Genomic DNA, 26,400 nt, shown 5'->3' with positions numbered 1-26,400 from the left:
CAAGGGGTTTTCCAGGATTTAAAGAGGGTTGTCTGAGTTAATGGAAAAAAAAATATATAGCACTGTAAATCGGATGGTCAGCGATATATAGCTAAGCAAGTTTTAGGCAAAAAAATCTTTCCTCATTTCCCTGGTTCTCTTCTGGCCCTTTGTTTACTTGCAAAAACAACTATCTGTGCCCCTCCCCCTGCACTGCTAAGGGAGTGAATACAAGTGCTGCCCTGAGTGACATGTCTGCCTGCTGGGAGACTCAGCAGCATGTTGTATGTGTAGGACTATAAGTCCCAGCTGTATAATAACACTGCTGATACACACAGGATCTTCCCCCTACCTGCAATGCTCTGCAGAACTTCTACTTCAGCTCTTGTGCCCAGCATTTGTCTTCTCACTGCCTGCAGCTACAGAGTAAACACTTCAGCCCTGAGTCTGTGAAGGGGTTAAGAATCCTGGGAGAGAGCAATAAGCAGCAGCCGCAGTGCAGGGGGGCGTGGCCAGCACAGTGACCAATCTCTCAGGCTTGTGCACTATCATTATCAGAGCAGGGAGAGAAGCTGACATCACAGGTCATGTGACCCTCAGTGAAATCTGAGAAACCAGCCACTGGCGATAAAGTGAGTTAATTGGAAAGCTGTAACATATGCCTAGTTAGAAACAGAACAAAAAAATAACTGGGACAACCCCTTTAAATACTGGATAGGTCATCAGTATTTGATCGTTTGGGGGTCCAACACCCGGCACCCCCGCCAGCCAGCTGTTTGAGAAGGCACCGGTGCTCCTGTGAGCGCCGCAACCTTCTTACAGCTTACCAAGCACAGCGCCATACATTGTAAAGTGGCTGTGCTTAGTATGGCGCTCACCCCCATTCACTTCATGGCTGATCTGCGCCTAGCCATGTGTCGTCACTTGACCTAGGAAAAGCAGAGAGAAGGCTGCGGTGCTACTGCAAGCAGGAAAACCACTTTAAGGCCGAATGCACATGGCCGTGAGCGGTCCGTGGTATGCCGGCCTGGATTCCTGCTGACAGCAGGAGCGCACAGAGTCATTGGTTGCTATGACGCTGTGCGCTTCATGCCGCCGCTGCACTACAGTAATACACTCATATGATCTATACGAGTGTATTACTGTAGTGCAGCGGTGGCATGAAGTGCACAGCGTCATAGCAACAAATGACGCCGTGCGCTCCTGCGGTCAGCAGGAATCCACGCCGGCATACCACGGACCGCTCACGGCCGCGGAACACGGCCGTGTGCATTCGGCCTAAGGTAGATAATGAGAAAAAATTATTCACCTGCTCCCTTCTGCTGTATTTTGGCTGTGGCCTTGTTACTACTGGATGGGGTCTTGTGCTGCTGCGGCCTCTGCCCTGATGTGTCCCCATGTGGCACATGTCCCTGCAGTGACTTGCTGCTTAGGGACGCATCAGTGCTGAGGCCAGTCATTGGCTGCAGCTGCACACGACCCTATCCAGAAGTAAGAAGGCCGCAGACTGGAAGATGCCAAAAATTGACCAGGGGGGACCTGTTGAATGATTTTTTTATTCCCCAGTCGTCTCCATGACTGTACATCCTGAGACTGACTTCTTCTGATAGGACAGGAACAAACGGAGAGGTTAAAACCCCCACCCCCTACCCCTCATCACCAGTGTTTTTTTCCTGTCCTGCCAGGGAAGGAAGACCAGAGAGGTGCTGGGAGTTCTATGGGGTTCCTGGCAGTGTCCGTACCTCAGCAGGCTTTTTTCTGTATAGACAGGAGGTCTGTACCGGTTGTGCGGCTCTCCCTCCTCCTGCATGGTCTGTGCCCGGGCCCCTAGCGATGTTGGTGGCCCCAGTGAAGTTCCCTCCTGTGGCGGTCCAGGAGGGCTATATGCGGAGTGGCAATATGGCAGCTGGAGCGATTGCTAGGACGCACTTCCCACCAGCCGCCTTTTGATGTCTGACGGAGTGGGGGCGTGACTTTGCGTTTTGACATCATGCCGGTGCTCGTCTCGGCGCATGCACAGTGGATATAATGGGGCAATGCAGACTCTAAGATGGCGCCCGGCGGTTTTCACCCCTGTTTGTGCTTTTTGGCATTCTGGTGGACGGCACCTGTTCACGATGAGTGCCCCTACGACACCCGGCTCAGGATTGGAGCCTCCCACTACCCAGGGTCCACTGAGTAGCCTGTGTCAGGCACCCTTCATGTATGGTTGTTACCTTGTAGTGGGTGACCCTTCTATCCCTTATATGTTTCAGGGGAAAAAGGAGTCTTCCTCCTCTATTAAGGTTAAGGCCAGGAAGTGCGGCTTGTCTTCAAAATGTCTTCCATCTTCTGGGACTAAACCGCATCGGTTGTTAAATCTGAATCCACTGGCCTGTTCAAATCCATGGTTAGTCAGGAAGTTCAATCTAGTTTCCTGCCAGGGCTGCCTAAACGCGTGTCGGACCCTCACTGGTCTGATATTGATGATCTATCCTGAGGATGTCATCCATGTCTTTATCCCAGACAACCTCTTTAACCCGTTCGCTAGCAGCGCCGTACATGTAAGGCGCTGGTGCCATGTGTAAACTTATAGTGTTCATGCTGCAATTCTTATTTTGGCCACCAGATCCCTGATGGAACAAAATTAAAAATCAAAAAACATTATTTATAAGCTCATATGAGCTTCAAAATCAAAAATGTATATATATTTTTTTTATATAGGTAAGTTAGAATCACCCCTTTTCCGTATATTTAAAAAAATACCTAAACAATAAATATCATGGGTATCATTGCCACCGAAAATGCCCATACTATTAAAATATAAAAAAAAATATCCAATACAGTGAATGGCCTAACGGAAAAAGGGTAAAGGCTAATTTGCCTTTTTTTTCATTGCTTCTTACCCGAAAAAAGTAATAAAATGTGATCAAAAGTCGAATATGGTGATGTAAAAAAATGTTTATCAAAGTTTACATTTATTTTTACACTATTTAGACATAAAAAAAACTAAACATATTGGGGTATCGTAATTGTACTGACCCAGAGAATGAAGGGCATGGGTCAGTTTTGACGCAAACGAAACGCAGTCTGAACAAAACCTGTAAAATGGTGGAGGAATTGCGTTTTTTTTTTTCTTTCTAATTCCACCCAATTTGGAATTTTTTACAGCTTCCCGCTACATTTTTTGTCCTAATTAATAGTGGCATTAGAAAGTAGAACTTGTCCTGCAAACAATAAGCCCTCATACAGCTGTGTGACCAGTTATGGCTTAGGCTACTTTCACACTAGCGTTGTTTAAATCCGGCGTTCAATTCAGACACCGGAACTGCCCGCCGGATCCGGAAAAACGTGTGAAAATGGATTACATTTGAATCCTGATCAGGATTTTGATCACAATGAAAAAATGCATTGGAAAAAACGGATCCGCCATTTATGGACTTTTATTTTATTGTTTTTCCCATTTTTCGAGTTTAACATGCAAAAGCCGTATCCGGTTTGACTGAACACATGGCGCCGGATCCGGCGTTAATGCAAGTCAATGGGGAAAAAGACCGGATCCGGCGTTAATGCAAGTCAATGGGGAAAAAAACCGGATCCGGCGTTCAGTCAAAGTGTTCAGGATTTTTGGCCGGAGGTAAAAATACAACATGCTATGGTTTTCTGAAAAGCCTGATCAGTCAAAAAGACTGAACTGAAGACATCCTGATGCATCCTGAACGGATTACACTCCATTCAGAATGCATTAGGATAAAACTGATCAGTTCTTTTCCAGATTTGAGCCCCTAGGACGGAACTCAGCGCCGGAAAAGAAAAACGCTAGTGTGAAAGTACCCTTTAGGAAAATAAGGAAGAGAAATGAAAACAAAAAAACCTCCGGTATCCTAAGGGTTAATGTAGGCAATTTGGAATGTTTACTGTAAATTTTCTCCAAACGTTTTATTTTGAGTTAAATTTTTCTTAGTTTTATCCTTTAAGACAGAATAAGTTCCCTAGGTTAGGTTATTTGGTGGCTTTCCTTTCTGAAAAACAACCATTGATCACTTTCTAATGTGTTTCAAGGACTGGTTTAATTGTAAGGATTATTACCGTATTATTCCCCCTATAAGATGAAACTGCCCATAGGACACACCTGGGGTTTTAGAGAAGAAAAATAAGAACCTCGGCTCAGCCACCAATGTTAATAAGACCCCCAATTAGACCTTAGATCAGACTCCCAATGTTAGGACCTCTATTCAGAGCTCAGATCAGACCGGCATGTTGGTAAGACACCTATTCAGACCTCAGATTAGACAAAAATAATAAATGCTTCTCCGGCTTCCGCTCTGGGGATCCAGCTCTGGCTCTTATGCCCTGTGCTGTGACCGGACGCCGCACAGTGAGGTCACAGCACTGTGCACAGGCGCAGCGTGTGGCCGAGGAGCAGGAAGCGGTGAGTACAGAGTCTGGGAAGTGCTGCCTTCACCTCTTCCCGGTGCTCTTGTACTAATGAGTGCCTCCATAATGGAAGCGCTCATTAGTATTCAGCCCTTTAAAATGCACTAACATTTTCTCCCGATTTGGGTTGGGTTGGGGGGGGGGGGGGGTAGTGCGTCTTGTAAGGCAGAAAATACGGTATGTTAGGAAAGTGTCATGTTTCAGAGAAGAGTAATGTGGAGCCCTGAGCTGGTTGAAAGTCATCGAACACAGTAACATGTCATTGTTTTACCTTGTAGACCTGGTGATGACTGGAAGAAGACGTTAAAACTCCCACCAAAAGATCTTCGAATAAAGACTTCGGTAAGACTGCATTTACTTCTGAGACCAATCCTATTAATGGATTTAGGTTATTCAAAATAGCTGCTTTGTTCCCATTGCCAGTCGCCTGTAAGCACAGACCAGCACGTGCACTGGCCGCGGTGTTTTCCTGTGACATGCTGCAGTTCTTCTACTATGCATTACCTTTGTGCCTCCATGTTTTCCTTGTGAAATGTCTTTTTTACATTTTGATGGGAATTCTTTTTTTTCTTTTCTCTATTTTCTCTTGATGAACACATTCATATTGTCTCCAGGATGTCACCTCCACAAAAGGCAATGAGTTTGAAGATTACTGTTTAAAGCGAGAGCTGCTCATGGGGATTTTCGAAATGGGATGGGAGAAACCATCCCCAATTCAGGTTTGAAGAAGAAAAACAAAGAACTAAATAGACTGTTTAGACAGAAAAACAACGGTCTTTACCATGTGACTTTTTTCTTTCCTAGGAGGAAAGCATTCCTATTGCATTGTCTGGTAGGGATATCTTGGCTAGAGCAAAAAATGGAACTGGCAAGAGTGGCGCCTACCTCATTCCCTTACTTGAACGGATAGATCTAAAGAGAGACTACATACAAGGTTAGAATCGCTCTACCAAGTAAGGCCGAGTTCACATCACTATTCTTTTTTTTTTTTTTTTTCCTCCTGATCCATCAAAAGAACAGAAAAATAAAGTAGAACACAGATCCTGTAGAAAAAAGGATCCTGTGCATCAGTTATGCTTATTTGCATCTATATTAGCCATTTCCATCTAAGATCTGTGTGTGGGTTTTTTTTTCCTTCTAAAAAACAAAATCATATGAGGGAAATGGCTCAAATGGATAGGCTTTTTTTTTTTTTTTTTTTTTTTTCTGTTCAGCTGAAAAATAAGTGGTGTGAACTCTCCCTTTGGGAGTCCAAAAATATTTGACAGCAATGTCGTGTAAAAAAAAAAACTTTATACTTCTCCAATTTTATTTTATTTATTTTTTCTCTCCCTTTACAGCAATGGTGATTGTACCCACTCGAGAACTTGCTCTTCAGGTCAGTCAGATCTGCATCCAAGTCAGCAAGCATATGGGCGGAGTCAAAGTGATGGCAACAACCGGGGGCACCAATTTAAGAGATGACATAATGAGGCTGGATGATACAGGTATTTTCTGTTAACTGAAATTGCTCCACTGAGTTGTCATTTGGGCCCCATGCATCCGATCCATATTTTTATTTTTGCCGTTCGAATGCGGACACTTTCATTTCAATGGGGCTGGGAAAAAATGTGACCCTCAGTCTGTAGATCCTAGAGGCTGTTGTGCAAATAAAATGTCCTATTTTTGTCCGTTTTGGGGACAAGAATAGGCAATTCTTTCACAGAGGCTGCAGAAAGTGCAGGATGCAAACTGATACTGTTTTGTGCATGAGGCTTAGAGGAGGGTTTTTTGACACTACTAAGTTTGACTTTTTTTTTTTTTTTGTGGTCTTTATCTGACTTGGGTTAATTAAGGCTCTTGCAGCAAATGATGCTAATTCTTAATGTGAACGTTTATTTAGAAAATGACCTATTTTAAATTGAGTTTTTATGTAAAACTTTTTATTTTTTGGGTCATCTATAGCAAAAAAATTTTTTTAAATCCTGCAGTTTCCCCAGCAGCCACTAGACTTAAAATATGTCAATATTTGCTGTGGTAGGGTTCTCTAGGCATGATCTGTTCAGGGATCAGAAGGGAGCAGACAAGCTGTGATATCACCTGCATTATCTATACATATGTTATACCTGTCATTGTAATCCTGCCTGTGGTTACAATGAGATGGCTGCTGAAAAGTTACTTGTACAGAACAAGAATTGACATGTTTTAGTCCCCATGGCCAGTGTGGTAACTAGGGATGAGCAAATCGACTTCGGGTGCAACATCCCAAGTCTATTCGCAAAAGCTTTGTTAGAATACTTTACGGAGCAGGAGCTTCGTACAGTATAAGAATGTATTGGCTCCAATGAGCCAAAGTTATTGTTTCGCAAAGTCTCGAAAGACTGCGCAATAGCTTCATAAATGAATTTGTACTGTAAAAAAACTTTCAAAAGACCTCAGTTCTGTAAAAGTTGTTTTTACAGTAGAATTCATTTTTGAAGTTATTAACCCTAGTGGTAACTGCAGAATTTAAAATTATAAATTTTTTTTGTAAATATAGACAGTCATGTGGAAAAAAATGTAAATAGGTAATTTTCTTATAAAAAGCTGTTGGCTGCCTGATCAAAAGCTTGATAAAAGTGCATACAGGGGGAGTGCGCTCCTTATGATTACACCGGATTTTTTTTAGTGATCATTTTAGCTGAACAGAGCGCGGTTTTTGTAGTAGAGACCCGTAGTTATATGCCGCTACTTAGGAAGCGTATAAGGCCGGTAGATCCACTTTAAAATGGGATTTAAATTGTCTTCTGTGACTGTCTAACATTTTCTTTTTATTCCCCGCAGTTCATGTGGTGATTGCTACTCCAGGGAGGATTCTGGATCTTATCAAAAAAGGTGTAGCTAAAGTTGACCACATTCAGATGATAGTTCTGGATGAGGTAATTATTTCTATAACCTTTTCATTGTTAATGGTTCCATCTTGTGCCATAAACAAAATGTTTTCAGCTTTTAATGCGTCCTTTTATTGTTTTTACAGCCCTTAACTTGGGTTGTATACGGCGTGACAAGCTTGTCATTCTGTGTAAATGGTTTCATGCGGCGTATAGGTATGCTCTGCCAGTCTCCTCGGTGTTATTCTACTGGATTCATTACAGATATAAATCATTGAGGAAAAAATAGGTTTATGTTTAGTGAAGGTTTTGTTAGAATAGCACTGGGTCTCAATCTAAAAAGCAAACAAAAAAGTGCAAAGATATGAAGTTGTGTGTGATCAGAGCTAGTCTACTTGCGCAACAGTGTGGGTTTTTATTTTGGGGGGGGGGGGTGCTGTGAGGGGGACCTCCATATTATCTTTTTATATTCAGTGGTTTCTGTGTGGTGGGGGAATCCTAAAAAGTCTCATCTTCAGCAGCGTGCTTTGAGACTTTTTTTTTTTCTTTTTTCCATCAAGCATTAGCTCAGGTCCCCGATCAGGACTCTTCCTAAGACCCCCAAGTCAGACCCCCAAGCTAATAAGACTTGAAATTTAATCAGACCTCAGATTGGACAAAAAAAAAAAATCAACGTACGCCCTCCTTTTCCCGCTACCACTCCTGATATGCAGCGCTCTTCCTGGCGTGCTTTGCTGTGACCCCACGTCGCACATTGTCAGGTCACAGCGTGCAGACGTCTTCACTGTGCAGAGCCCTGCAGGAGAAGACCAGGGAGCGCTACATTCACTGCTCCCTGGTCCTCTCGTACCAACAAGTGCCTCCATAATTCATCCCCTAAGACGCACTGACATTTTTCCCCCACTTTGGGGGGGAGGGGGGGAGGTGCATCTTATATGGCGAAAAATACGCTATGGCTTTTCAGTTTTTTCCTAATGTAGCGTATAACTGAGATAAACTGAATAGACTGCAAGTACCCTGGTTCATATGCATGTGCTGTACGCTGATGTAGTGTGGAGGTCGGGTTCACTGCTTGTTTTGTTCTTGCTGTCTTTAATCCTTAAATTACCGGTACTTATTTTATTTATTTTTTCATAGGCGGACAAACTGCTTTCTCAAGATTTTGTGCAGATAATGGAAGATATAATTAGTACGCTACCTAAAAACAGGCAGATTCTTCTTTATTCAGCCACTTTTCCCCTCAGTGTACAGAAATTTATGGTAGGTTTTGTTTTTCTTTGCAGCAGTTGTCTGTTTGAAATGCATATTAATTGAAACCGTAGACTTTTCAGTAAATTATTCACATTGGCCCACAAAACGTCCACCTCAAATACAATTTAAGATATGAAATGCCAGGAACGGCTCAACCAAGAGTTAGTAAAGGCAATTAGTGGTAGTATAAGGTATGATTGCAATAAAATGTAATATAATATTTGATTAGTGACTACAGTGAAGGTAACAAAGCATGTAGAAAAAAATTTGACATAAAATAAGATATATTAAATAAAAAAAATTGCAATCCTGGTTTTATGGAGAATACTTGGTGGGAGGTGTCCTTTCTATTCGTCCATCAATAGTGGATATCTTGTGGACATTATCGGACATCTAATAGATTTTTTTTTACTAGTAGGTACGGCAAGTAGGCTACCTACAAGGACCCAGGGTTCAATGTTTTTTTTTTTTTTATAATTGCAAATATTGCATGTAGCAAGAAATTTTAGCATGACATTAAGGTGGTTGGCAGCTTTATATTCATGTCCTATCCTCAGGATAGGTCATCAATATCAGATCGGTGGGGGGCTGACTCCCGGCACCCCAATGATCAGCTGTTAGAGAAGGCCACGCTCCGTACGAGCGCTGCCTTCTCCATTGTTTACCTGCTTGCCGCCGCAGCAGTGTAATGACACCAAAGCTGTTCCATTCATTTCAGTTGAGGTCATCAATATAAATAAAGCGGACAACCCCTTTAATCTTATTTTCTGTCAGATTTTCTTGCTACATGCATTATTTTACTGTGATCACTAATTAAATCTTATTACAGTAAATCTTATTGAAATCGTACCTTCATACAAGTTATTACCTTTCTTAAAGGGGTTCTGCAGTTTGTTTAAACTGATGATCTATCCTCTGGATAGATCAGCATCTGATCGGCTGGGGTCTGACACCCGGAACCCCCGCCGATCAGCTGTTTGAGAAGGCAGCGGTGCTGCTGCCTTCTCAAATAGCTGATTGGCGATCCTGGGTGTCGGACCCCCGCCGATCAGATGCTGATCTATCCAGAGGATAGATCATCAGTTTAAACAAACTGCAGAACCCCTTTAACCATTGGTTGAGGCGGTCCTGGTATCTCAATTTATCTTTCTGACTTTATTGTATAAAGTGGACGGAGCACAACTGGTGAGACCATTCAAGCATACGGTCATCTAAGACACTGCACCTCATAAAGGTGGCAGTGATATAATGGTGCAAATCTCCACCTGTGTGGGAGCAGTTGGCTCCGAATTGGAGCTTTAATTATGAACTACTTGTTCTATGAAAACTAACGCTTGTAGTTTAGTCCATAATTACAAATATTTTTACACTTATTAAAATTATCCCCAGATACTCCGGAAGTGGTGATCGTATTGTGCCACCTGCTCTTTCTGTTGCATCGAATGTTGACACATTTTGGCTTCTGCAGCTTCTAGATCTCGCAGTGCTTAGCAGCTGCGGAAGGCTGTTCTGTGATGTATCTGGTCTGATAACTGATTCTTCAGCCCCTTTACTCTCCTGAAAGAATTCTAAGCTGATTTGTGACCAAATCAAGAGGTCAGAGGGGCTGGAGAATGAGCCTGTCATTCACAACTCAACAGTATTCTGCAGCTTGCTATGTACCGTAAAACAAAGAAGCTGCAGAAGCCAGTGTTTAATTAAACCCTATAGCAAAAAGGTATTTAGGCCAAAATACATGTAAATGAATATCTAAAAGGTGAAGTTGTAAATAGCCTTTAAGGTACTTGGTGTCCTAAATTACTGAATTTTCACAATCGTCCAGTCTGTTAATCTTTGCCATTTCTCCCATTGTAGTCCTCTCATTTGCAAAAACCATATGAAATTAACCTTATGGAGGAACTAACACTCAAGGGGGTAACGCAATACTATGCCTATGTGACAGAAAGGCAAAAAGTTCACTGCCTGAATACACTTTTTTCAAGAGTAAGTATGAATGTGTGGTGTCAACAATTGTCACGATTTTCCTGTATGAAGATGTATGTAAATTAGCTTTAGCTCTTTTGTGATCAGATCTCTGTGGTGTGGAATTTGCATATTCAGAATGTAATTGAAAGTAACTATGCGTTGTAACCGTTATAAAACTAGCTTATCTGGTTTCCTGTTTGTACAGTGAGTTATGCAGAAATAATTGCAGTACACAGCTAAAATGTCATGTGGTCGATCTGCTGTGTAAGGATTTACTCAAAGTGGGTTTAAGTTTTCACTCCGTAGTGAAAGTACGGAAGCGCTTTTATGTGGCGAAACAGACTTCTGTTAAGCTTCGGTGTTAAGAGTTGGTCACTATATATTGCTGTTTGCACATGTGCTGTCAACAGGCATTATTAAAGCACCAACACAAATATCCAATGGATTAACCTTTAGGCTACCAGTTTTTTTTTGTTTTTTTCCCCCTCACCCATGACTGCACCCATGTGACTAGGACCTCCCATCCAGGACAGGAAACCTAAAGAGATAAAATGGTTCACACCCCCACCACACCTCAGTTCAGGTTTCCTGTCCTCCAGATAGGAGGTACCTGAGGAGCTCTGGCTCCTACTGTTGCTTGATTCTCACCTCTGGAGGCTGGGGAGGTCCGGGTCTACTACACTGTAAAGGGACCTATCCCTGGTGGCGTCCGTCTCCTGTGGGAGCCGCTGCCCGAGCCTGCTCTTCCTCCTGCCTCCCCTCAAGCCTCATTGAGGAGCAGCTGTGGCAGTGTTCAGGCGGCTCCTGGTCCATTACAGCGGGGTGCCCGGCGTCCTGCTTCTAAGATGGCGGGGCGCGCTTCTCTTGTGTTCTGTGCATGCGCTCCGGGACTGCCTTATTTTTGGGTGTTTTGCTTTATTGTTATAGGTAGCAAAAACACCAAAGAAATCATCCGGAAAGACTAAACAAAGAATGTGGAGGATGTAGAGTAGCCTTAGCAGCCTCTTATATTAAACCTCTATGTCAAGCATGTATAGATAAGTTTGTTATGGAGAAATATCCAGCTTATCCAGAAATATTAAGGCCTTGGTATGGTCAGAAGTTAAATCTTCTATTAAGTCATTTGGTCGAAGTCGCCCAAGGTCTCCAGAAAGGTCTACCTATAATAAGGACTCTGATTTGGGTTTTTCTGGGGAAGACCAGGATCGAGAATCCGGCCAGGCCACATCAGATGATTTCTTCTCTTCAGATGATGATTCAGCGGGGAGGGCTCTTTTTCCACCAGAAGATACTGAGCCTTTACTTAAAGCTGTTAAAACCACCATGCAATTAGAGGATGTAAAACAACCTAAATCTATTGAGTTTTTGAGGGTCTCGGCCCTAAAAGGCATAGTTTTCCCCGTTTGTAAAAATATGGAAGCCCTCATCAGAAAAGAATGGAAAAATCCTGCTCGAAAATTTTTCATTCCTAATTTTGTAAAAAGAAAATATCTGTAAGGAGTCGGTAGCAGGTGTCTGGGACAGAGCCCCCACGGTAGATGCCTTGGTAGCTAAATTAGCCCAAAAATCTGCTCTACCATTTGATGACTTAGGCTGCTTAGATCGGTTAGATAAAAAAGCAGACGTCTATCTTAGACGTGCTTGGGAGTCTGCTTCAACAAGTCTTAGGCTGGCCATTGCCGCCTCTTGGGTCTCCTGGTCCTTAAGGCTATTGTTAGATCAGCTGGAGTTGCATATTAAGGACAAAAGACCTAGGGAGGAATTACTATCTTCCCTCCCTACCTTTTCTAAAGCCGCAGACTTTCTGGCGGACGCCTCTACTGATGTGATCCGTTTTTCTGCCAGAGCAGCTGCCATGTCTAACGCAGCTAGACGGGCTATCTGGCTTAAATCACGGAAGGGGGATCAGGGTTCTAAGTCTAGACTTTGCTCTCTTCCATGTGAGGGTTCTAGGTTGTTTGGTTCCTCGCTTGATGAAATCCTAGAGAGGGCCTCAGATAAGAGGTGTTTCCCGGTTCCTCAGAAAGCTTCCCAGGCCAGTTTTAAAAGACAAAGGAGTAGGCAGGGTGACAGGAGAGACGGGGAGAAATTTCCTAAAAGATTTAGGATTTTGTTCAAGCCCCAGGACAAAGGGCAAACAACAATGATGCCAGATCTCAGGTGGAGGGGGACGGGGACTGTCTCAGTTTCTCCCAGCTTGGAGGGCCATTTCTCAGAACAAATGGATCTTAAGTGTGATAAGAATTCCAGGCGGAATCCATTTTCTTTCTCATCCACCAGATTATATTTTTTTTGCCCAGACGGCTTGTCCCAAAAATCCAGAAAGAAGAAACGCTTTGGAGTTAAAAGTTAACTCCCTCTTAGACAAAAAGATAGTTTGCCCGGTTCCCAAAACAGAGAGGGGCAAAGGGTTTTATTCCCCTCTATTCTTGGTGAAGAAACCCAATGGAACATTCAGAGTGATTTTAAATAATAAAAAAAAACTATTAAACAAATCTCTGGTTTACAACATTTTTTGTATGGAGACTATAAAATCAACTGTAAATCTCCTCTTCCAGGATTGCTGGATGGCAAGCTTGAATCTGGAGGATGCATATTACCATGTTCTAATCCATGCTTTCTACCAAAAGTTTTTAAGAACAACAGTTTGGGTCCAGAGAGAGTTACTGCATCTCCAATACAGAGCGCTGCCCTTCGGGGTTTCTCAGGCTCCCAGAGTCTTTACCAAAGTAGTAGCAGAAGAAGCGGCTTTTGTAAGACTGTCTGGAATTGCGTTAGTGCCCTATTTGGACAATTTTTTTTTTTTTTTTTTATAGTCTCTCAATTAAGAGACTAGAAAGATATATAAAATTCCTCTGCTCCACTTTGCAAAATCTAGGATGGAAAATAAATTGGAAAAAATCTTACCAAATTCCTTCTCAAGTTTGCATTTTCTTAGGAATTCAGCTGGACTCCCATTTGCAAGAAGTTTTCTTCCGCTTCCAAGGAAGGAATCAATTAGGGAACAAGTATGGTCAGTCTTCCTTTCTTAACAGTGTACTTTCAGGGAAGCAATGGCGGTGCTTGGGCAGATGACCTCAGCGATTCCAGCAGTACCTTATGCACAGATCCACTCCAGAGAGCTTCAAGCAAACATCCTAAAATCATGGGACTGTGCTCCCCTTATTCCTTGTATCAGAGTTTCCACCTTTCTTCAAAGACAAGACTCTCCCTGCTGTGGTGGACAATTCCAGAGAATCTATCCGCAGGGGTTCCATTGACATTTGTAAACCCAACTATAATTACCACAGACGCCAGCCCTTGGGGTTGGGGGCCTACTCCCAGAACAGGTGCTGGCAGGAGAGATGGGACTTGAACACAAGGAAAGCATCCTCCAATTTCAAGGAGTTAAAGGCAGTAGAGATGGCACTGAAGTTGTCTATACCAGAGGTAAAACACAGGAAGATTGTCTTCTATTCCGACATTTCTACAACAGTGGCCTACATAAACAGTCAAGGGAGAACGAGAGTCCCTTCCCTTTTACTTCTATGACAAAAGATCTTTTATATAGCAGAGGAGAGAAAGCTTTTTGTTAGCAGTGCATATGAAGGGCAAGGAGAACGTCATAGCAGACTTCCTAAGTCGAGTCTCCTTAAAACAAGGAGAATGGTGTCTGAACAAATACTTTTTTTGCAAATGGTTCAGAGGTACGGTCTTCCCACAGTGGACCTTTTTGCCTCAAGAGCCAACAGAAAATTAGAGAGGTTCGTCTCCCTCAACCATTTGGACGGCCTGTTAGCAATAGACGGGTTAGCACAGGAGTTGGGGTATGCCTTCCCTCTATTTTGCCTTATTCCCCAAGTATTGAAGAAAATAGAAAGAGAGGGGACCTCGGTTATCTGATGGCTCCAATGTGGCCAAAGAGGTCCTGGTACTCCAGTCTGCTAAAGTTGACAGAGCCTCCATGGCCCCTTCCATTGAAAGAGTCCATCCCAGCCCAGAAATTCTCTGTCTCGGTGTGGATTTTGAAAGGGAAGTTTGGTCTAGACGGGGATTATCTGCCAAAGTAGTCTCCACTATGCTGAAGAGCAGGAAGGTGGTTACCTCAAGAAAATATAACAACGTTTGGAATGTTTTTTTTAAGCCTTCTTCAGACCCTTTGAAGTCCCCTGAAATACCAAAGATCCTAGAGTTTTTTTAAATCGGTGGTAGACAGGAATCCTAAAGAATCTACATTGAAAGTTCAGGTAGCTGCTTTAAATTATTTTTGATTCCAGATTAGCAGATCATCCATGGATTAAAAGATTCTTGTCGGCAGCATCAAGAGTGCACCCTTCTTTAAGACCCTTGTCTCCCCTTTGGGATTTGAATACTGTCCTTTTGGCCCCATCGCAAAAGCCGTTTGAACCATTAAGTGAGATTTCTATTAAAATGCTTACTTTCAAAATGCCCTTCCTTTTAGCTAGAACATCTGCTAGGCGGGTTTCAGAAATTCAGTCTTTCTCTGCCTTTCCTCCCTATACTACCATTTTAGAGGACAAGATGATTATTAGACCGCTTCCATCCTTTCAGCCTAAGGTGGTCTCCGATTTTTCATGGAGGTCAGGATGTGATTCTTCCCTCCTTCTGTCTAAATCCAACCAATACGTTAGAAGAAAGATTCCATTGCCTGGATGTCAAAGGTGTTTAGTATTTTACCTAGACTCCACATCATCTTGGAGAATAGATGAGAATCCCCTTATTCAGTTTTTGGGAAAAGTTAGAGGGCACAAAGTCTCTACTAGTGTTATTGCTAGATGGGTAAGGAATTCTATTTCCCTGGCTTATTCTTCCCTTAACCTAAATTCCACCAAATCTGTGGCGACATCTTGGGCGGAGAGAGCGATGCTTCTCTGGCCCAGATATGCAGAGCTGCTACTTGGAGCTCTCCCCATACCTTTTTTTAGACCTTGCAGACTGCATCTTGACTCAGAGAAAAGTGCCTTTGGGAGAAAAGTGCTACAAGCTGTAGGAGGACTTTTTTTTTGCGGGACAAGTTATAATTTCTAATTAGAAAAAAAAAAAAGCAACTCCTCCAGTTTCACTTCCCTTGGCGCTACATTTGTGGCAAAACTGACCCATGCCCTTCAGTCTCTGGGTCAGTAGGATTACGATACCCCCATATGTATAGTTTTTTTTTTTGTTTAAATAGTGTAAAAATAAATTTTACCTTTTTGAGGAAGAGTAAGAGAAGCAATGAAAAAATGTCAAATTTGCCATTTTGACCCCTTTTTTTTTTTTTTTCCCGTTATGCCATTCGCCATATTGGAAAAATATTTTTATATTTTAATACAGGCGTTTTCGGTCACGGTGATACCCATGATGTTTATATTTTGTTACTTATGTATTTTATTATACGGAAAGGGGGTGGTGATTAAAACTTTTTATTTTTTATATGTTTAGATTTTTTTTTAACTTTATTTTGCCTACAAAATCCAATTGTTTGAATTCTGAACATTCATGGATTTTATTTCCATTTAAATGTCAGAATTGCTCATTTCTTATATTGACCTGCCACCTGCTGGCCAAAATAAGAATTGCAGCTTAAATGCACTAGGTCTCTTCAATGATACTCATCGTATTTAAATCAATAACCGGCATCCTCATTGGCAGCAGAGGATGCTGGTAAGAAGCCTGGAAGCGCAAGCTTCTGGGTTTTTCACCCTTTAGATGCTGTGATCTTGCGGTAATTAGCTGCGGGTTACTGCTGTTTGAAACGGCAAAGACCTGCCAGCCATGATGACCGCTGCACATGCAGATCTGCATACTTTCCAGCGCTGCTTTCTAAAGATGGTTACTGGTGGATGGTCCCATCCAAAACCTGGTTTCTGCTGGCCTGTGGTGGAGGGCATATTTGTTATATAAAATACACACAATGCTGCAATCCATCATATATAGTATCAGGACAGTGTACGCAGCTTGTGGACAGCATGCTGCTCCTGAGTGTTGTCACCCAGCTTTCCCAGCACCCCAAACAAAGGTCTGTTTTTAAAGTGGTTTTATCACTAAATAGGAATCCAACAGTCTGGGAAAAAGCTGGGTAACAGCGGTCATACTTTGCACATATATGCAGAATATACAATAGTACATATACAGTGCTCCCCTATTTAGTATATAGAGTATAAATACATAGTCAGGGCAACAATGAGTGTGCTTCATGTCTGGTCTGCCTGAAGTTAGAGGAGCTGAGAGGGGACTTCAGGATGAGGGGTGGTGCGGGGCTCAGTCAGAATGGGTGCGGCTGGGCTCCACTAACCGCCAGGACAGCCCCTTGGGCTTTTTTTCCTCAGTGTAAGGGCTCATGCACACGACCGTATGTATTTTGCGGTCCGCAAAAAATGAATCCGCAAAAAATACGGATGACATCTGTGTGTATTCCGTATTTTGTGGAACGGAACAGCTGGCCCCTAATAGAACAGTCCTATCCTTGTCTGTGATGCTGGCAATAGGACATGTTCTATTTTTTGCGGAAATGGAATGCACATGAAGTACCAGACGTTTTTTTTTTTTTTTTTGCGGGCTCATTGAAATGAATGGTTCCGCTTACGGGCCGCAAAAAAAACGGACAAGGAAAGACAATACGTTTGTGTGCATGATCCCTAATTGGCATATATATATACACCACAGCATTCATATGTGAGACAAGTATATTTCTAACCTACTCGAGGAGACCTCCATTAACCTGTTGGCAGCTTAATATGAAAAATCGTGCTGACTAGTGTTGAGCGGATTTCTGTTTTCAAGTTCGCAGTACAAGGTTCGGGTTATCTATGAATTCAGTTATGGATTCGGCTACTACAGACCATAAGTTACAGTCCGTGGTAGCGGGATCCATAATGGAATTCTTAGATAACCCGAACCTTGTACTGTGTACTTGAAAACAGAAGTTCGCTCATCCCTAGTGCTGACTGAATCCCTTTCAACTGTGAGGGTTTCTATTGAATGACTGCAAGCAGAGAGAGTCCTATTTTCAGCGTACTGTAGAATAAAACAGTTTTCTGGCGAAACCGGAATCTCCCTTTTGAATCTGCTTCTGCCACAAAAGTGATATTGAGAAGAGCAAGTGAAAATGGGGCAGTCGATATCATGGCTACCACGTGCGGCACTTGGTTTGTGTGATAACCTGTAATGCAGTCACCTGTATTCTGAAACTGCACGATAATTGTACGCTTGTTACATTACTGTATCTTGTAATTTATTTTATAGCTCCAGATAAATCAGTCCATAATCTTCTGCAACTCCTCTCAGCGGGTGGAGCTCTTGGCCAAGAAAATCTCTCAGTTGGGCTATTCCTGCTTCTATATCCATGCAAAGATGAGACAGGTTTGTTCATATTAAAGTTTTGTTGTTTCTTTCCCAACCCCCCCCCCCCCCCCCCCCCAGTATTGTATGTTTAGCTTCTCTGCATATTGAGAATCCTGTAAGTTGATGTCTCCAGTGCTTTAGAGGGGAGGATCGAAGGTAGTATTGCACTCAGACAAAAAAACTACATTTGTCTGTGTAGTATTTGCTTGAGGGAGTGGCACCTTCAAGTGTGAATGCTCTATTTTATCTTGGGAGTAGCATTCCTTTGCACTTTTGCCCTTCCTATCCAATAGAGCGCCTTGATTAGGTGGTACATATAGGTGTGCGTGCTCCTCCTCCCATTGGTTGCTTGATGCACATGGAGGTGACTAGGAGCAGCACACCATATGTGTGGCGTCTGCGGTCCGGAACATAGAAGCCCAATGGCTTAGGTAGGTTTAGCGTAGGACCCGCCTGACCAGAGACCACCTTGTCGCTTGGTAGGTGGGCACAGATGTGTTTTGATTAAAATATATTGGCTAAGTGTCTCAGATATTATCATATCAGAGTGAGGATTGTGTCCATATATATACTTTCTGTGATTTTCTTCAATAGTATTGCACTCACTGGCATCCACGGCTTCAAAGACTTTGCTGAAAAACTAATTTGCTTTGCTTACTTGTTCCAGTCACTGCGCCACCAGTGATAATTAACGTTTAATACAGATACAGGAGGTGGGTGCCGGCGGCAGAATCGCATAGCCGGCACCTGGCCTCTATGACAGAGCGCTACGATCAGCAGCAGTTAACCCCTCAGTCCCTCCTCTCCTCCTCCGCCCCTCTTTCTCTCCTTATTGGCAGCAACGGCACAGGGGGGTGGGGGAGAGTGACTCCTTCTCCCATGTGTTGCTGAGGGAATATGGCGCACGCGCTGATAGCAGCACACTCCGTTTTCTGATACTAGGCTGCACAGTAGCGCAGCCTAGTATCGGTAAAAGGCAAATCCCGGTATCTAATTGATACCGGTACAAAAGTATCGATTGGGTATTGATAATTCGATACCTGGTGCAACCTTAGATCATGCGTTGTCGGATACTATAATGGGGGACCAGCGGAGATCTGTCTGCAACCTGGCAAACAGGTTTTCGTCCGGCAGATTCTTGCCGGGTTGTGGCTGGATCTCCGCCGGTGCCCATTATAGTTAATGGTGCTGGACGGCAACGCAGAAGCTTCCAGCAATGCAGAGAGTTCCCTGCCAGATCTAAAAGCGCTGTTGTGGAACTAGCCTTATGTGGTGGGTGTAAATGGTACTATAGCGCACGCTCTCATCCAGTCAGGATAAGGCTACTTTCACACTGCCGTTTCAGGGTCCGCCTGTGAGATCAGTTTCAAGGCTCTCACAAGCGGCCCCAAACGGATCAGTTTAGCCCCAATGCATTCTGAATGGATGCGGATCTGTTCAGAATGCATCAGTTTGGCTCCGTTCCGCCTCCATTCCCCTCTGGAGACTGACAGCAAAACGCTGCTTGCAGCGTTTTGGTGTCCGCCTGGCCGTGCGGAGCCATACGGATCCGTCCTGACTTACAATGTAAGTCAATGGGGACGGATTCGTTTACATTGACACAATATTGGTGCAATTGTAAACGGATCCGTTGACTTTCACTATAAAGTCAGGACTGATCCGTTTGACTTACACTTAGACTTTTTTTTGACTAAGTGTATGCAAACAGATCCGTACTGAAAGGATACCATCGTTTGCATTTATAGGTGCGGATCAGTCTGTGCAGATACCAGACGGATCCGCACCTAGCGCAGGTGTTAAAGTAGCCTAAGTCCTCACGTCAACATTTTTAGGATAAGTTCTAAATATTAAGTTACTGTAAAATCACTAGGTTTGTTCAGTCCATTTTGACAAGTTCTACGTTGCTACCTGCAGACAGGTCTTTACCGGTGTCATGCAAGTAGCGGACCTGTGCACTGTCCGGACAAGTAAGGCTCTCATACTCCTGCATTTTTCAATTCACAGGAACACAGGAATAGAGTGTTCCATGATTTCAGAAATGGATTGTGCCGTAACCTTGTTTGCACTGGTAAGATACATGCCCTCTCATCCCCCACCTCAGCTGAGTTTGCTGTGCATTTTCTGTTCAACGTGTGACCCTTTCTTTCTTCCAGATTTGTTTACCCGTGGTATTGATATCCAAGCTGTGAATGTGGTGATAAACTTTGACTTTCCAAAGCTGGCAGAGACCTATCTTCATCGCATAGGCAGATCAGGTAAGAAGTGATGGACTCCAGTAGGGCTGCAGTAAACGATTATTTTAGTAATAGAGAATTCTACCGATTTATTTTTTGCGATTAATCAAGTAATCTAATAAGAAAAACCTTCTTAAAATAACGTATTCCTTTATAAAAACTATTTTTAGTTATTACAGTGGTATAGCAAATAATTGCGCACACAAGGCTCCTTTCACAGCTGCAATATACATTCTGTCAGAAGAACAGCCGGAATGTACCGTATCGGGTATATCTGGATTCTGCCGGCTGCTGCAGCGATTGACTGTAATGGGGTCCGGCCTTGTTACAGCATTCAGCTGGGTTTTGTTAGAGAAAAAAAATAACGCTTTGGACGATACCCAGCATGTATGCCGGAACATGGCGGGATGGCCTTGACCCACATTATAGTCAATGAGAGCATAAATCTGGTTGTATCCGGCTATACCCAATACGGTATACTCCAGCAGGCTGTTCTTCTGCCAGAATGTGTATCTAAGGTTATACTGTGAACTCTGGCAGTATGTTCCAGTGGAGGACCAGACTGCCGGAGTTCACTGGCTGCCATGATGTCCCCAGTGCCTCCATGCCATCCACCATGTCCCCCACTCCCCAAATCAGCCCCTCCATGCTAAATCACAGGTGCTCCCTTTAACCCCACCCCGTGCCAATAACTTTATACATACCAAATCACAGGTGCCCCGATTAACCCCTCTTAGCCCAATAACTTTATACATGCCATTGCCAAATCGTCTCCGCTCAAAAATCATATTCTGAGCGGACACTGAATTGACCCCATTATAGACTATGGGGTCTTTAGGCTCCGTTACGCTCCGTTACGCTCAGTTAGGTCTGTTATCTGCAGAATCCGTCCTTTCCAGTTTCCTGCTCCTCAACGGAGCCGGAGAACTGAAAGGAGAAACGGTGATGTGAACGAGGCCTAAGTGCGGGTTTTATTGGTATTTTTTGTATACTCTACTTTAAGTACAGGCAGGTTACTTTTTATAATAACCCAGCAGCTACACAAAGGTAAGTATAAACGATTTAGTACAATATATATCCTTAGGTGATTATAAGATCAATACACCCAGTGTATAAAGGAGCGAAACATGCGAGACATTTAGTACTTCACAATGATCTTCTACAGTAAACCCAGAAAGTAGTAAATCCTGCTGATTAGTACCTATGAGGACTTGCATGCCTGCAGTTTGTTGCCCCTCAGGGAGGTCTCTGTACTCCCCCCTTCATGTTTCAATACTGCTCATATATTATTAGTTTTCATACTCCAATGGTTTTTCTTTTTCAGGTCGCTTTGGCCATCTTGGACTTGCCATTAATTTGATCACCTACGATGACAGATTTAACCTTAAAAGTATTGAAGAACAGTTGGGAACAGAAATCAAGCCCATACCCAGCAGTATCGACAAAAGCCTGTACGTGGCAGAATATCACAGCGAATCTGGAGAAGAGAAGCGTTAATCTGCATGTGAGTTTTTTCTGTTTTGTTTTTTTTAACCCAAGGCCTGTGGCGTTAAAGGGCATCGGTCAGCAGGTTTGTACCTCTAAAACTTGTCTGTGTTGGTCCCATGTTCATCTGTGCCCGCATTGCGGAGAAACATGTTTTAATATCTGCAAATGAGCCTCTAGGAGCAACGGGGGCGTTCCCATTACACCTAGAGGCTCTGCTCTCTCTACAACTGCCTCCTCCTCTGACAGGGCCAGGCAGTGTAAAAGGGATCATGTCTGCCCAGTCCTGTCAAAGTGCAATCAAAGTACATAAGGCACGGCAGTTGCAGAGATCAGAGCCTCTAGGTGTAATGGAAACGCCCCTGTTGCTCCTAGAAGCTCATTTGCATGTATTAAAACATAATTTTCTCAGCAAGGAGGTCTCATGAACATGGGACCAACACAGATGTCTTCAGTTGCCAAGTACACATGGAACAGGTCAGCCAGTGTCATAGGTACAAAACTGCTGACAGATGCCCTTAAGCAAATTATCTCCTGTTTTTCCACACTGATCCAACATAAATGGCTTGTATTTAATTAGTAATGGCAAATTTACTGTAGCAAAATCACCATTGTGTAGTCAGGCTGCTTGGGTAGAAATATTTTTTTTGCCATAGTTTCTGGGCAAATTTTTTATTTATTTTAAAGCTGCTGTTTGTAAATGTCCACCTGCAACTTAGGGGTCATGTACATGGATGCTGACCGCCTCTTTTGCAGCCCCATTGCGGATCAGTTGCAAACAAAAGACTGTTGTGTGCAGGAGCCCTTACTCCAACTTGACAGCCTTGGGTTACATTGAGTAATATAGGGATGATGCTTAACTTCAAAACTGAAGTAAAATTCCACAGTGGATTCTTAAGATGAGCGGCTCATGACCTTTTTTTCTTTTCTTTCTGTTGCAGGCTTTAACTGACCCCCAGAAGAGTTTGACCATGCATCCTTTTTTGATGAGGGTTTCTTTCCCACTCACCTGCCTCCCATCATTTTTTTTCCCTCTGCCTTCTGGAACATTTACCAGCATAATTTCAAGCCTAAAGATATTTTCCCAATTATTTTTTTTTATTTTTATTTTTTTAAATCCCATTTGTTTGCACTGTGCACCCACAGGATTCATGTTGTTGCACTTAATTTTTCACGCTTTATTCCCTTGGAAGAAGAGGAGAGTCTTGGAATCTGCTATTCGATTTACTGCTGAAGACCCTTGCACTATTATAGGCTTTTCATATGTGTGCACTCCCCAGACCCATTTACACTCACCTGGTTCAGTGATGCAATACTGCGTTTCGGTCCCTTCTCTTAGAGGTTACAAGTACTTAACACCAGTGGGTTTTTTGTGCATTTTCTTGTGGCAGTGTGGAGTTCACGTCTAACGTTACTTTTATTTTTTCCTCTCCCCATAAAGCGAACTGTTTTACGTGTGCAAAGTGCCTTATGCTACAAGACCATTCAAGGTTCTCTTCACTGCAGCCCTTACGAGACAATACACTTCCTTTGCGTTTTTTGTTTTTTTTAACCACATCTAACATCTGCAGATCACTAAGCTGGTGCTTTTCGATCAAAACTGCTAGCCCTGAAAATCTTCCACTTGTATATTTGTCCCCTCACTAATTTCATCTGGAATGCGAGTGATTTGCCTGTACGGGGGTTCCAGTAGCTTGTAAATAGGTACCTGGTCATTACACAGACAAAAAAAATAAGCCAGTCAGAAAACAGGCTATAAAGTGCAAGTTCCAGACACTTATTCAACGTCCTTAAGGCAGATGCTGGTTTAGGTTTTGTTTCCAGTTAAACACTAATTGGGGTGTTTTTTTTTTTTTTTTTTTTATTTCTCTTTCCAATTTGCAGCAAGATATGATTTCAGATTTTTTCCAAAGCTATACCCCCTCTAAAGAAAAATTTAAACAATTCCCTTGCATGAGGGGTATGGGGGTAATCTTAAGAAACTTGTGTATACTTGTATAAAAATGTAAATAATTTGGTTGGGGGGGTGGGAGGGGTGGACGAAATTTTTTTATTTTTATTTTTTGTTTATGATGGTTTGTTGAAGGTTTCTTTGTGTTTTTAGGATTGCAGCTTAAGTTGAGAGAGGTTCAGTTCATGGCGACATTTTAGAGAGCGGTCTGAAATTGAGGAGGGTAACGTACAATCCAGTGTTCCAATACGGATTGAGTCATTTGACTTGTGTGGATTTTCCTCCTCTGCGTCTCTACTTTTGTTAGACCGCCCATACGAAAAAAAAAAATGTATAAATCGATGGGGGGGGGGGTGGCGCTGAAGAAGCCACGTGTCGTTCTTGGAAAGTGGCACAGTTAGTTTTTTAGTTTTTTTTGGGTGGACAGATGGGAAATGTTAATTTGAACTGAGCCTCTCCCAGCATGCTAGATGCTCGGCCTTATCTACAGGCAAAGTGAGTGAGGAACCATCACTTGTTGATTTTAGTTTGTGTCCCTATATTTGAACCACCTGGATCGTGCGGGATTCGTCGTGCCCATAATAAAGCATGTCCCATTGTTTAGTTGAAGCTGGCTAGCACAGACTCTAGCATTTAATATTGCACATCCAGGTGCACGTAGAAGCACATATTACTTGTCAAAAATAAAACCCATTTGGACCCCAAACCTTCAGTAAAGCACGAGGACAATTGGCATTTAAAAAAATATATATAATTGTTAGCAAAGGGGGTAGATTATTTAATATTTCTATTTAAAATTTACTTGATTGCTCTGCTACTGAAGGGGGTTATTGGGTAATCTTTTTCATGTGGGGTCATGGGGCAATAAGTGACTTCCTCTTGCCCAGTTCTATTTGTACTGCACCTGCCATTGTGCAAATTCGGTGCCACCGCACTTTGTGAAATGCGGTGTTATGCTGGTGCTAAATCCATGATCCTTATATGAAGGGATATCCATTTATTTTAAAAAAAAAAACACAAAAAACCCATGCTAGAAGTGTCAATTCCCTGTACATGCGTTTTACACTGCACAGGAGGGATTGACTTATCAAGCGCCATTGGAATTAGGTGGGCAGCGCTTTGGAAAAAGCTGTCTCAGTTCAGGTGCTTGTTACACTATAAATCGGCGCAGAAAAAAAAATAATTGAAAGATGCTCTGAAATACCAAAAAAAAAAAGTTTGAATCCTTTTTTTCCTTATGTATAAAATACCTCAATCTTTATTGGTTGCAGTCTTCCAAGCTTTGGCAGAAATCCCAATATGCATCTTGCAAGTGAACATGACTGCAATTAAGCGCAAAATGGCAGCATGAGTTGCGGAGTTGATTCCAGGTCTGCCTGAGGAGCTTCCAAAACCAGACCGTATTGTACGGCTCCACCTTATACTACAAAAATTTAAACGGCTGAATTGGATTAATCCCAACGTTGGGTATGGGAGCAAGGAATATTATTTTTTCCCCTTTTTTTGTTTTTTTTTAGTTTCCTCCCAGAATGAGATGGGAGCATCTTTCAATTGTAGTGCTAAAAGGTTGTAAGCATTCATTATGGAGCATTCGGTTCCGGGCTAGGTATTACTGTTCAGTGCTGAGACAGGTTCTCGTCTAGGCATTGAACAGGTTTAGCATCTCATTCTGTTCTTCTTTTTTTTTCTTCTTTTTTTTTTTTTTTGGGGGGGGGGGGGGGGGGGAGGGGGTTCTGGGATATGGTTAGGAGCTGAACTTAAACATATTGGGATCAGTTTTGAAATTTGCATTTTTTTATTTTTTTTTCAAATCTGAAGTGACTCCATTGAGAAGAGTGAAATGGTACCAATGAACTTTTTTTATTTTTCTTTAAAGAAAATCAAAAAAACATGCGAGCAATGGGATACCTTGGTTCTCTTATTTTTCGGTTTACTGACTAAACAGCGAGAACTCCTTAAAACCCTCCTTATGTGGAGAAGCAAAAAAATAAATTGTTCCTAATATGTTTTGTCAGATCTAATGGGCCAAGATGTGGGTAGGTACAGCAACTAGTTTGTACCCTTTAATTTGGTGGGCGGGGGGTGGGCAATAACCATTTGTATGTCAACAGTTTACGCAAAGCAGTTTAACATCTGATGGCAGACAAATTGTGAACCCTGATTTCAGCACCGTATCCTCCTGGTGCTGCAGCCCTGCGGAATAGCAGCCACAAGAGGATACAAATGCCATTTTCCAATCAAATTTCTGTGATTTGGTAGCCGCTTAGCTTTAACCACTGGACAATTAGTCTGAGTCCTGAAGCGGAATGACTTCTCCATCAGGAGTTAACTAAGCCGCTACCATCACTGCTTCCTATAGAACATGAGAAAATGGCCCAGTGGGATATTTTTTATTTTTTTTCTGATTCTTTGTTGGTTAAGACGGTCAGACCGATGTATGGAAGAGAAATCTGGAGGTTGTTTTTCTGTTATCTTAATAAATTCCCACTGGAAATCACATTTTTGGTTTTTCTTTGTTGTATGCGTCAGCTCGATTACAGACAAACCTACATTTGGTAGGTCGTGGTAATGCATTTCAAAACCACAAAATGCTGCGGCCAGAGGTCGGTTTGGTTTAGGGCTCTTTCACGGGAGAGGATGCCGTGTGGATAATCGGCTGCGTGAAAGAGCCAAACCCTGCTCCGGACAGCAGAGACACGGAGCGTTAACATGACTGATAATGCTCTCTGCCTCTGTGATCTTTATACTACAAAATCACGGTGACAACTTTATCTCACTGTGATTTTGTAGTAAAAGGTCACAGATCCACAGAGCATTATCAATCATGTTAATGCTCCGTGTGTCATACTGTCTGGAGCAAGCTTTGGCTGTCTTTCACGCAGCGGATTACACGCACGGCATCCTCTCGTGTGAAAAAGCCCTTACTCCTGTGAGTGCGGGCTGAGAA

At 42.7% G+C, this 26,400-nt stretch overlaps 1 protein-coding gene across 1 annotated transcript in view; it reads left to right on the top strand.

Moving 5' to 3' along the window:
* DDX6 (DEAD-box helicase 6) overlaps positions 1-25,950 on the top strand; it is a 36,939-nt gene extending 10,989 nt beyond the window's left edge. Inside the window, exons 3-14 of the mRNA XM_040425285.1 lie at positions 4,674-4,737; positions 5,010-5,114; positions 5,200-5,329; positions 5,736-5,882; positions 7,198-7,292; positions 8,382-8,504; positions 10,350-10,478; positions 17,685-17,801; positions 19,788-19,851; positions 19,937-20,038; positions 21,342-21,521; positions 22,444-25,950. Of these exons, the coding sequence (XP_040281219.1) occupies positions 4,674-4,737; positions 5,010-5,114; positions 5,200-5,329; positions 5,736-5,882; positions 7,198-7,292; positions 8,382-8,504; positions 10,350-10,478; positions 17,685-17,801; positions 19,788-19,851; positions 19,937-20,038; positions 21,342-21,514 (1,249 nt within the window). The 3' untranslated portion in view covers positions 21,515-21,521; positions 22,444-25,950. The remainder of the gene's footprint in view (positions 1-4,673; positions 4,738-5,009; positions 5,115-5,199; positions 5,330-5,735; positions 5,883-7,197; positions 7,293-8,381; positions 8,505-10,349; positions 10,479-17,684; positions 17,802-19,787; positions 19,852-19,936; positions 20,039-21,341; positions 21,522-22,443) is intronic.
* The last annotated feature ends 450 nt before the right edge of the window (positions 25,951-26,400 follow it).

Source organism: Bufo bufo, chromosome 1 (assembly GCF_905171765.1).
Source record: "Bufo bufo chromosome 1, aBufBuf1.1, whole genome shotgun sequence".
Lineage (NCBI taxonomy): Eukaryota > Metazoa > Chordata > Amphibia > Anura > Bufonidae > Bufo > Bufo bufo.
The sequence above is the reverse complement of the archived record's forward strand: the minus strand, read 5'-3'. Positions and strand labels throughout refer to the sequence as shown.